This window comes from Microcaecilia unicolor, chromosome 1, assembly GCF_901765095.1.
Source record: "Microcaecilia unicolor chromosome 1, aMicUni1.1, whole genome shotgun sequence".
Lineage (NCBI taxonomy): Eukaryota > Metazoa > Chordata > Amphibia > Gymnophiona > Siphonopidae > Microcaecilia > Microcaecilia unicolor.
In genome coordinates this window covers 575164123-575177075 of record NC_044031.1, presented here as the reverse complement: position 1 = coordinate 575177075, position 12953 = coordinate 575164123, and the positions used below count along the sequence as shown (strand labels likewise).

Genomic DNA, 12953 nt, shown 5'->3' with positions numbered 1-12953 from the left:
CTCTACTTGTTATGTCTAGTAATTTTGCTATATTAAGGGTGTATAGTCCTGAGGATGAGGTCGTAAGCTAAATTCCTAAATATTTAAAAGAATGTCTTGCCCATTGCAGTGGAAATGTCCCCTCCCAAGCCTGTTGTGCTATCCCCGAGGACTGCAAGGCCTCTGATTTCATTAAATTAAGCCTAAGGCCTTCATAATCTCCATAATCTTTAATTGCTTCTGGCAGCAACCCTAATGATTCCTGTGGATTAGTTAGGTGTACTAAATATCATCGGCAAATTCCACAACTTTGAAAGACAGAGTACCGAACTGTACTTCTTGGATTTCAGGATTATTTTGGATATTTTGTATCAGTGGGTTCAAGGTAATGACAAAAGCAGTGGTGACAGCGGATATCCCTGTCTTGTCCCTTTACAGATAGAAAAGGGATGAGTCCAAAGGCTATTAATTAGTAGAGCAGCTAATGGAGATGAGTACAAAGCCTAAATCATAGCCACAAAACGTGCATCGATACCATATGCGTCTAAGAAAATTCCCAGTTCACTCTGTGAAACGCTTTTTCAGTGTCAAAACTAATAGTTTTGAGGGTTGCCCCACTCTATCCCTGTATTCCAGTGATGTTGTTAATTCTCCATAAATTCTTTGCAATTGTGCAACTCAGTTGTGTAGCTCGGTTCATCACCCTATTGGATATCCCAGTGAGCAGGCTTTTGATTTCCCCTCCCATTAGTTTATAAAATTCAGCTCTAAAACTGCCAGGTCCCGGGGCCTTAGCCAAGGGGCTTTGCTTGATTGCCCATTCTACCTGTTCTGGCAATATCTGAGAATTCAGAAGTTCTCTATCCTGTATGTATTACCCTGTAACCCCTCCTCTTCGGTCTGTGCCTTAATACTCTCAGTTGAGTATTATCCCAATCTTAGTGCCTGAACGGGGTGGGATATTGCTGATAATCTGCTGATTTATCTGGGGTGGTGCAGGAACTCAGATGCTAACATCCTGATTCTTTGCTCCACCGGAAGTCCCCCTGCCCATTAATTTTTTTTATGGATAGTCAGAGACAGTGTTCAGCGGCACTGGCTGGTTTACTTCTGTTGATTATGGGGGGGGGGGGGGGGTAGGCAGACACAGGTGATTTAAGCAGACAGGAGCCTCTGCTGCCTATTTAAATCATTTTGAATATTGGCTGGATGTTAGGCAGAATTTTGTAGGATTTTAAAATATTGTTTTTACACAGTATTAGAACAAATGTTTTTGTAGGAGGTAATGTTCAGGAGTAACATTGGGCAGACTTGAAAGGCAGACTTGAAGGACAGATTTGAAAGGCAGGTGCAAAATACAGCATTCAGGCAAGGGTTGCTTTTGGCTCCTTCCCCCACCCTTTCAGACTCGTATGTTTGCATGGACTGCTTCAAAAAGCAGTGTGGTACCCCTCTAAGCTTGGAGCACAGAGCAATCAAGCTGCTTGGAGTAGGGTTACCATATTTTGTCCCCCAAAAAGGAGGACACATGCCCCACCCCCTTTCACACCCTGCCCCTACCCCATTTCATGCTCCGCCCCTGTCACATTTTCCCCTCCCCCCTGTTACACACCCTGTCACTCCCCCTCCCCCCCCTCCCTTACCTTACTACTGCCCTGGTGGTCTAGTGACCTCTTCGGGGCAGGAAAGAGCCCCCTCTTTCCTGCCCGGAGCGCTGCCCTGCATGCATCCTTTCTGTTTGTGATCTCGGCGCCAATTCAAAATGGCTGCCGAGAGTTGAAGTCTTGCGAGGTCACTTCAACTCTTGGTGGCCATTTTGAATTGGCGCTGAGATCACAAACAGGAAGGATGCATGCAGGACAGCGCTCCGGGCAGGAAAGAGGGGGTGGAGGAGTGGCCTAGTGGTTTGTGTGGTGGACTTTGGTCCTGGGGAATTGGGTTCAATTCCCACTGCAGGCACAGGTAGCTCCTTGTGACTCTGGGCAAGTCATTTAACCCTCCATTGCCCCAGGTACAAATAAGTACCTGTATATAATTGTAAGCCGCATTGAACCTGCTATGAGTGGAAAAGCGCGGGGTACAAATGTAACAAAAACAAAAAAATGCATGCAGGGCAGCGCTCCTGGCAGGAAAGAGGGGGCTCTTTCCTGCCCCGAAGGCAGAAAGGGTCACTAGACCACCAGGGCAGTAGTAAGTAAGGGGAGGGGAGGCTAGCAATCTGCCCATTTGTCCAGATTTCTGGACAAACGGGCAGATTGGCAAAACCCGCCCGGTTGCCCAGACATGTCCTCCAAAAGAGGACATGTCCAGGTAAAAGAGGACATATGGTAACCCTAGCTTGGAGCCCTCCCCTTGCAACATACCTGTAGATTAACTTAAAGGTTTTTAGCTGCTGATTGATTTTGTATTTGTGGTTCTATTGTATCTTTGTGCCTTTTCATTTGAAAAATTTTCTAACTTCTTCATGTTCTTTTAATCTAGCACAAATCTTCTGCACAGTGCCATGATTATAGATCAAACCCCATTGACCCGAAGGTGCTTAGCTCAGTCCCTGGCCCAGCAGTTTTTTGGTTGCTTTATATCCAGAATGTCTTGGTAAGTAAATAATAGAGAACTGTAACATTTAAAAGAAACCTAGAAAATGTTCTTATACTTAGCAGTTGTCTCAGGGGATAAGAAAAATCATACCCACAATGTGGAATATAAATTAAATCAACACTGGATTTGGTACAGTGAACAGTGTGTGAAAGTTTTGTTTTAGGTTTTCTATTATTAATGAAAAACAACACTAAGCTTTATTATTGATTCAACTAATGAAGCAGTTTGTATTGACTTGGTCTTTGCAAAAGTAATGAAGTTTGAAAGCTTTTTAAGTTATTTGACAGTTCAGCTACCAGCAATATTATATCACATAAGTACATAAGTGTTGCCATACTGGGATAGACCGAAGGTCTGTCAAGCCCAGCATCCTGTTTCCAACAGTGGCCAATCCAGGTTACAAGTACCCGGTAAGATCCCAAAACAGTGCAATACATTTTACTCTGCTTATCCCTAGAAGTACCAACAAAAAGAAGAGTAAGCAGAGTGCTAAGGGAGAATCATATGGTGGAGTTTATAAGTACATAAGTAGTGCCATACTGGGAAAGACCAAAGGTCCATCTAGCCCAGCATCCTGTCACCGACAGTGGCCAATCCAGGTCAAGGGCACCTGGCACGCTCCCCAAACGTTAAAACATTCCAGACAAGTTATACCTAAAAATGCGGAATTTTTCCAAGTCCATTTAATAGCGGTCTATGGACTTGTCCTTTAGGAATCTATCTAACCCCTTTTTAAACTCCGTCAAGCTAACCGCCCGTACCACGTTCTCCGGCAACGAATTCCAGAGTCTAATTACACGTTGGGTGAAGAAAAATTTTCTCCGATTCGTTTTAAATTTACCACACTGTAGCTTCAACTCATGCCCTCTAGTCCTAGTATTTTTGGATAGCGTGAACAGTCGCTTCACATCCACCCGATCCATTCCACTCATTATTTTATACACTTCTATCATATCTCCCCTCAGCCGTCTCTTCTCCAAGCTGAAAAGCCCTATCCTTCTCAGCCTCTCTTCATAGGAAAGTCGTCCCATCCCCACTATCATTTTCGTCGCCCTTCGCTGTACCTTTTCCAATTCTACTATATCTTTTTTGAGATACGGAGACCAGTACTGAACACAATACTCCAGGTGCGGTCGCACCATGGAGCGATACAACGGCATTATAACATCCGCACACCTGGACTCCATACCCTTCCTAATAACACCCAACATTCTATTCGCTTTCCTAGCCGCAGCAGCACACTGAGCAGAAGGTTTCAGCGTATCATCGACGACGACACCCAGATCCCTTTCTTGATCCGTAACTCCTAACGCGGAACCTTGCAAGACGTAGCTATAATTCGGGTTCCTCTTACCCACATGCATCACTTTGCACTTGTCAACATTGAACTTCATCTGCCACTTGCACGCCCATTCTCCCAGTCTCGCAAGGTCCTCCTGTAATCGTTCACATTCCTCCTGCGACTTGACAACCCTGAATAATTTTGTGTCATCGGCGAATTTAATTACCTCACTAGTTATTCCCATCTCTAGGTCATTTATAAATACATTAAAAAGCAACGGACCCAGCACAGACCCCTGCGGGACCCCACTAACTACCCTCCTCCACTGAGAATACTGGCCACGCAATCCTACTCTCTGCTGAAAAACAGTTGAAGATAAGCGTGCTGGGTAGCTCAGTCAATGGTAGGAGGGCGGGTAAAAGTCTATGATTATAACAAAGCAGCGTAAAAGAAATTCAACGATAATTGCTGCTAGTTTATGAGACTTTACCTATAAACTCCACCATATGATTATCCCTTAGCACTCTGCTTACTCTTTTTGTTGGTAGTTGTGACATTGAGCAGAGTTAGCTGCGTTGTTTGGCAGTAATATCCCTAGAAGTAAGCAGTGGATTTTCCCCAAGTCCATCTTAATAATGTCTTATGAACTTTTTTTAGGAAGCTGTCCAATCCTTTTTTAAAACCCCGCTAAGCTAACTGCTTTTACCACATTCTCTGGCAATGAATTCCTGAGTTTAATTACACGTTGAGTGAAGAAATATTTTCTCTGATTTGTTTTAAATTTACTACTTTGTAGCTTCATTGCATTCCCACTAGTCCTAGTATTTTTGGAAAGAGTAAAGAGTGCAGGGTTGCAAACTGCATGTTCATATTCTTGTTTTTCTTTTCAGAGAAACATCCTACACTAATATTCTGGGGTTTTACTCTATATGTTCTCCTGGTAGTTGATCAAGGAGGGAGGAATTTGGAAGGGGGGGGGGTGCCTGCAGATTGTGTTTCTTTTGTTAGTTCTTAAACCTTTGGATAGATAAGTGTTACGCAGGTGAGTTGTAATTGTTGGAGACAGGGGCGTAGCTACTTGGGGCCATGGGGGCCTGGGCCCCTGACCCCAGTAGATTTGGCCCTGGACCCCCCTGCCGATGACCCTCTTGACCCCCCTCCCGCCGTCACCGTCTGCTACCTTTGCTGGTTGGGGACTCCAACCCCCGCCAGCCGAGGTCCTCTTCTTCCTTCATTCTGTTTCTGTGAGTCTGACATCCTGCACGTAAGGGCTCATGTCGCCTCAAGTCGCTTCACTGGCTCCCTATCCGTTTTCGCATCCTGTTCAAACTTCTTCTACTAACCTATAAATGTACTCACTCTGCTGCTCCCCAGTATCTCTCCACACTCGTCCTTCCCTACACCCCTTCCCGTGCACTCCGCTCCATGGATAAATCCTTCTTATTTGTTCCCTTCTCCACTACTGCCAACTCCAGACTTCACGCCTTCTGTCTCGCTGCACCCTACGCCTGGAATAAACTTCCTGAGCCCCTACGTCTTGCCCCATCCTTGGCCACCTTTAAATCTAGACTGAAAGCCCACCTCTTTAACATTGCTTTTGACTCGTAACCACTTGTAACCACTCGCCTCCACCTACCCTCCTCTCCTCCTTCCTGTACACATTAATTGATTTGATTTGCTTACTTTATTTTTTGTCTATTAGATTGTAAGCTCTTTGAGCAGGGACTGTCTTTCTTCTATGTTTGTGCAGCACTGCGTACGCCTTGTAGCGCTATAGAAATGCTAAATAGTAGTATTAGTAGTAGTGGCTGTACATTTAATGCGTTAATAATGTGATTAACGTGTTAAATGTTTAACTCGCAGTTAAATGAGCACTTGTCCAAGTCTCTCTCTCTTATTTTTCTGCTGAGACCTTACCTCTCCGACACTCCGGTAGCCCCCTTTCCTCTATGTGCTCCAAGTCTCTCTGTAACAGAAAGTTCTGTCAAAGGGGGCGGAACATCCTGTTACAGAGGCTTTGGGCAGGTGAGGCAAGGAGAAGGAACTGCTGCATGTTAGGAGCTGCTCAATCTCTTACCTCCTTGTGTTGCGCCGTGAGGAGGCATCGTGCCCTTGAGGAGCTGCTGGGTGAGACCCAAGGATAAAAAGAGAGATGGAAAGATGTAGACCCAGGGGGGAGAAGGGACCATGGCAAGACAAAGAGGAAAAAGAGAGAGAGAAGCATTAGGTGGAGCGCGATGGTAGAAAGAGGAAAAGAGAGAGAGAGAGAGAGAGAGATGTTGGGGGGGGGGGGGGTGTTGGTATTAGAGGGGCAGATGCTGGAAATAGGGTATGGAAGAATTAAAGAAGGGAGATTGTGGCCATGAAAGGGAGGGGAGGAAAGTGGAAAAAATGGTGACTTGAGAGGAGGGGGAAGGGAGGAGATGGTGCCAGGGGAGGGAGATGGGAGGAGATGGTACCGGGGAGGGGAAGTGGTAGATGGGGCCCGTGGAAGGGAGGGGAGAGAAATGGGAGGAAGATGGTGTCAAGAGAAGGAAGAAGATAGTGCCAATGGGGGGGAGGGAGGGAGATGGTAAGAGATAGTGCCTGCCTCCTCTGACAGAATGTTTTGTTACAGAGAGAGGCTTGGCGCCTGGTAAGAAGAAGCTTGCTTTCCCTGTAGCAGTCAAGACCAAGGGACATGAGGAGCAGGGAGAAGGAGCGTGCAGAGGAGAGAGGGTTGCTGGAATACTGGGAGAGGTAAGAAGAGGTGCCGGGGGGAAAAAAAAAGGCAGAGAGAGAAAGAAAGCTGCAGATCGCATGAGGGGGGAGGGGGTTAGAGGGGCAGATGCTGGAAATAGGTGGTAGAAGAACCAAAGAAGGAAGGTGGTGGCCATAGAAGGGAGGGGAGGGAAGGAAAAAGAGAAGGGAAGATAGTGATCATAGTGAGTGGAGGAGTGGCCTACTGGTTAGGGTGGTGGACTTTGGTCCTGGGGAACTGAGGAACTGAGTTCGATTCCCAGCACAGGCAGCTCCTTGTGACTCTGGGCAAGTCACTTAACCCTCCATTGCCTGCCGCATTGAGCCTGCCATGAGTGGGAAAGCGCGGGGTACAAATGTAATAAAAATAAAATCATGGATGGAGGGTAGGGATGAGATGGTGCCCATGGAGGGGAGGAGAGGGGAAGGGAAGATGATTATAAAAATAAAATCACCAGACAGCAAAGGTTAAAAAAAAAAAGGAGCATGACAGAGATCAGGTTGTGCGGGGACATCTCCTGCCATCACTCGGAGCCGCAGACCCCACTCAGAGCTGCTAGTGCTGCTCGTGCTGCCTACCCTACTCAAAGTTGGGATCCTTTCCCCCCCCCCCCCCCCCCCCACTCACATCTATGAAGAAACAAAATAGCTGTGGACAACGATAAAGTTTTGCTGAATGGTGTCTTTTGTTTCAAATACAAGGTGGTTGTTTGCAAATACTATGGTAAGGATCTCAAATACATCAAAGCCTCACTGCGCTGACTTACCACTTTAAAAGCAAATATCTTTTTGTTCACTCTTTAAAAGCTTTGGTTCCTGGAACTTCAGATTCATCTGATAACTGGAAAATTGAAAGTTTCTTCAGAAAATAAACTGTTGTAAGGTGAAAGCTGATGCAATGACTGATGCATTGATACAATGGATTGCTATGGACTACCGAACGGTTAATGTGGCAACAGATTCAGGGCTGCAGAGACTTCTGCAGATGGCCACTTCTGACTCTATCTACTTGTTTCAGATAAATCAACTCCCTCAGTCTCTGGTATCAAATACCTGTTCCCATCACAGACTACCATTAAGCAAAAGTTATCTGAACTTTACGATCATAAAAACCAGGAGAAAATGATGCCCTTATCAAAAGCTACATGTGTATAGCTGCAAATTACTGGACTTCTGTTGGGAATGAGAGCTGCAAATTACTGGACTTCTGTTGGAAATGAGAGCTATCTTGGAGCAACTTTGCATTTCATCGATGAAAACTGGTGTCTTCTGTTGATGGCTCTTGGAATTTTTAATTTTAAGGAAAGATACACAGCTGACAGTGTGGCTGACCATGTCAAATATTGTGATGTATCATACGCCCTCCTTGTTATCTCTTCATATCTTATTGCCGTGGAAATACTTTAAGAAGGGAGAGAAATTTTACTTGGATGTTTGACCCTGGAAGGCTTGCAGCAGGAGAGGGGCGAGCATAATTACAGAGAGGGCAGATTCCTCAGGTTCTAAACCCTTCCCAGTAGTGCTTAGTGATATCTTTCTTAGGACAGACACAGAACCCTGGAAGGGAGAAAATCTGGCATGGCCTCAGGAAGGGAGGTGCTCCACACTTGTAGTTCTTTCCTGGAGGGAAAGGAGTCAGTCCTTAGGGACATGCCAGGACTTAGATCCTGTCTTTGCTCCTGATTCAGTAAGCAGTGTACCCTGGGAGCCAAAGTGAGGCTTGGAAATGGGACATTTCTTTCGGGGAAGACACCAAGATAAATAGCCTGCTATGACCAGGAGAAAGTGGAAGGAAAGGAGAGAGAAGGAGAAGGACAGCAACGAGCCTGAGGGCAAGAGGAACCTTCCTCACAGAGAACTGGCTGCAGGGAGTAAACGGGCTACCTAACCCAGAGCATAGAGGACCCTAAAGTTAATGCAGTGCCTGGTTAGTGAGAGAAGGGGAAAGAACTGGTGTTGTTGCAGGAATTACCACTATTGTTAGCAGAGTCTGTGGTACTTCAGGAGTCAAACACCACACACCAGAATGAGAGAGAAATCTTCTTTATTGCCAGCAAACAAAGTAGGACATCAGCTCTAGCTTTCTCTGTGTCCTGTCCTTCTGTGTCTCTTCTTCTGAGCTCTCTCTCGTCTCAGCTCCTTCTCTTCTCCTGTCTGTTGTCTCTCTAGCCCTCCTTTCTCACCAGATGGTAAAGAATAGATTGATTACCCTGTCTTGAACTAATTATTACTTACACATTACTTAAAAATATCAGTTACATAGGTTTGAGATATTTCCTAAACTGACCTATGACCTGGGGCCTCTCAAACTAGACAATGTGGCACCTATCTCCTGCATTTTATTATTATTTCTCATAATCAGATTCCCAATCAACTTCATAACTTAAGTTCATTGAGGGGCTAAGTCTTGCTTAATGGCACACAGACATGGTTTGTTATTACTTTCAGGAGGCCAGTCCTACACTTAGCTATAATTCATCAAGGAGATGACTTGACTTTTCCTGACCTCTTTCACCTAGCTAGGACTGTGGATAATTCAAACCAGATGATGACCTCTTAAACTGCAGACAAAGCTTCACTTGAAAATCAGACACTGGATTGAAAAGATATTCTACATACAAATAGAACTTATTAATTAAACAGAATAAAACATATTTTAAAATAAGCAGAAATCAGAATTCCTTATAAGACAAAATCTAAATCATCTAGAATTATTTAAACAGCATTCAGCCTACTCTTTTAAAACTGCAGTATGCCTTACTCAGAATGGCATCCAGATGTGGTAAATATGAACAATCCATCACTCAAAAAGGGACAAAGAAAGTTTCATTTCTCACTGACCTTTCTAACCTCTAGTCTAGCAAAAGCTAGACTTTTGAGCAATTAAAACCAGATGGCATTCTTCCACTTTCCAGGACTGAACCAAATTTAAACAGAATTAACAAATATAATTTCTCTGCCCAGGCTGCCTCAGTGTCTAGTCCTCACTAGGGAAATGTCACTGACCTGCCTGAAGAGAGAGGGGGGGGGGGGGGTCAGGGTCAGCCATATGAAGGGTGCAGGGACTTTTGAATAGTCCTAGCCAGTTGCTGGATGAAGGAACAGGTTTCCGGTCCTCACCGGGCAAAATGCTGTTTTGAGACGGGTACTGACCTGCCTGAAGAGAGAGAGGAGGTCAGGGTCAGCCATGTGAAGGGTGCAGAGACTGTGAGTAGACCTAGCATGTGGCTGGAAGAAAGAATTGGTGTCCAGTTCTCACTGGGGAAATGTTACTGACCTGCCTGAAGAGAGAGAGGGGGTGCAAAGACAGTTACTGAGCAGTCCAAGCCTAAGGCTGGGATCAGGTGGGGAATTAACCTGGTCAGAGAGAGGTTCATTAAGGGGCATAGCTCTAGGCTATGTCTTGGAAACACTGGTTCAAACTTATGAGAAACTTAGGAACTGTTATGGACTTAAAATGCGAGGTAGGTTAGGGAAGAAAAAAGAACCCTGTACAGTTTTTGTCTGAATTCTTTTTGGGTTGATTTTTCCTTTGAATCCTGAAGCACATGTCAGAGGGTTTTGTGCTGTGTTTTGAAGACTGAACTTTGCTAATGGAATCTAATTCTTCGTGCTGAATAAAAGCTCTTTATGTTTTGGAACCTGGTTGCTGTGTGAGTGTCTGAGCTGGAGAGTTGGAAAGTCTGGACCGGAGCTGGAGCTGGATCAGGGAGATTTTTCCTGAGAAGATCTTGTGACACAGATCATACCATGACTTGGTGCGACATTACAAGATGTACTTGATGAATGGCATCTTTGGGATACAATTTCTGCTTTTGGGAGTGACAATATTAGAAATATGGTTAAGAAATATATAGTACAACAGGGAAGATGACTCAGAAATCAATAGACAAGTCTCGTTTGTTTTACAATAAGCCTTTAAACTGTCTGGAGCATCATCTACTTATTTTTGAGTCATCTTCGCTGTTGTATATATCGTATCCTGCGAGAATTTGTTTCTTCTGTGCATACGTTAGAAACATGGTTAAAACAGGTTCTCTTCCGCCTTACGAGCACGTTTTTTGTGTGGCGCATATACTGCAGCTCTGTGTAAATGCTGCTGTACAAGAGGCTGGAATTGATGTGGCTCTTTGCAAATGTCGCAATTCTGCCAACACTTCTGAGCTTCATAAACAACTGGGGGTGCTGTTTGACAACAAAAGAGCGAAGATATTCCTCACCCAGCACAGGAGGGAAAAGCTGGTCCATCAAGTTCAGGCTCTTCTGTTACAGAACAGGTCTGGGACGTGGGACTATGCCTAATAGTGGAATACATAATGGCGGCGATGGAGGTGGTGCCATGGGCATGAGCTCACATGTGGCCTCTTCAGCAGTCCCTCCTCGGCCACTGGTCTCTGAGGACTACAGTGTATGACTCCTGTGGACACCGTCAGCTCAGTGGAGCATGTGTTATTGGTTGTCAGACCGGAACTTGGCCAGGGGGGTTCCCTTTCCAGTACTTTGCTGGGAGATTGTGACAACATATGCCAGCCTTTCTGGATGGAGAGCTCATTATCTCAGTCACCTAGCCCAAGGCTCATGGTCTCGGACAGAGGTGATCTGGCCCATCAATTCGCTGGAACTTTGGCCAATTCGCTTAGCCCTGGAGGCGTTTGCTCCATTTCTGAAGTCTTCCCCTGTCAGTGTTCTCTGACAACGCCATAGCAGTGGCTTATGTCAACCAATAAAGGGGTACTCACAGCAAGCAACTATCAATGGAGGCAGCACTACTAATGCGCTGGGCCGAGAATCACTTACTATGTCTTTTGATGACACACATTGTGGGATAGATGAATGTACAAGAAGATTTCCCCAGCAGAAACTCCTTGGATCTGAGGGAATGGGAGTTGTCCGAGGAAGCCTTCTAGCTTTTAGTGTGTCGCTGGGGTTTCTGTCTCTCACACCTTGGCCTCCAGGAACAATGCCAAAGTGCCCAACTTCTTCAGCCACAGGAGGGTTTCAGGTTCTCTGGACCTCGATGCTCTTCTCCTCCCATGGCTCGTCGGCAATCTGCTCTATGTCTTTCTCTGTGGCCGATGGTGGGTACAAAGCTCAGGAGAATCGTGTCCCATCCCATCCCAGTCAGGTCATTGTAGTGGCTCTGGATTGGCCGAGGCATCTGTAGTACACGGAACTGGTTCGTCTTCTGGACAGGTGATCCCTTCCCCTTCCTCACGATCGAGGATTGCTGCGGCAGGGTCCGGTCCTAATGGAGGATCCACTCCCCCCTTTGTTCTTTTGGCTTGGCCATTGAAATGTCGCGATTGAGGTGCGAGGGTTATGCGGGCCATGTGATTATTACGCTTCTGCAGGCTAGGAAGCGCTCTACTTCAGTAGCCTATGCAAGGGTGTGGAGAACTTTTGAGAGTTGTGTGCAGAGAGGGCTGTTTCCCCTTTCTCTTCCTCCCTGTCTCACATTTTGGCCTTTCTGAGTCGGGGTTGGAGAAAGGTTTGGTGCTCGGGTCGTTGAAGGTACAAGTGGTGGCCTTGGCTTGTTTCTGGGGCAGATTGCAGCATTCTTCCTTGGCAGCTCACCTGGTTCTCCGAGGACAAGCAGGCTGCTTGTTCTCACGACTGGGTGACGTCCGCGGCAGCCCCCACCAACCGGAAATAAGCTTCGCGGGACGGTCAGCACGCAGGGCACGCCCACCGCGCATGCGCGGCCGTCTTCCCGCCCGTGCGCGACCGCTCCCGCCAGTTACTTTTTTTCCGCGACTGAGAGAGTTGTGTTTTCCCCTCTCTCTCGTTTCAGCCGCCGGATTTTTTCGACCGCGTTTACGCGGATCGTCGCTTTTGGCCTGTTCGGCCTCTTCTTCTTCTTCTTTCTCTTTTATTAAAAAAAAAAAAAAAAAAAAAGAATTTTGCGCGTGTGGAGCACGCGCTCCTTCTTTTCCCTCGCTTTCTAGCGGGGACGCCTCGTTGCGGCCTAGTGGCCGCTCGGTCGGTTACAATTTTCGTGGTGTGATTTTAGCCACCATTGCCGACTTTGACTTCGCCGACGCGATTTTTCCGTCGATGTCCTCGAAGGTCCCGAGTGGATTTAAAAAGTGTGGTCGCTGCGGCCGGCCGATCTCGCAGACCGACACCCACGCTTGGTGCCTCCAGTGCCTCGGGCCGGAGCACAATCTCAAGTCGTGCGTTTTGTGTCTCGGTCTCCGGAAACGGACTCAGGTTGCGAGGCAAGTTCTGCGGGACCGTCTTTTTGGAACTTGCGCCGGCCCCTCGACGTCGACCTCGACGGCATCGGTATCGAAGACCGGTTCTTCGGTACCGGTATCGATGCCCGAGACATCGGCACCGATGGCAGCGACCCCAG

General features: G+C 46.5%; 1 protein-coding gene across 1 annotated transcript in view; it reads left to right on the top strand.

Moving 5' to 3' along the window:
- TAF2 (TATA-box binding protein associated factor 2) overlaps window positions 1-12953 on the top strand; it is a 377955-nt gene that overhangs the window by 88074 nt on the left and 276928 nt on the right. The window contains exon 8 of the mRNA XM_030218511.1: window positions 2461-2574. Coding sequence (XP_030074371.1) covers window positions 2461-2574 — 114 coding nt within the window. The remainder of the gene's footprint in view (window positions 1-2460; window positions 2575-12953) is intronic.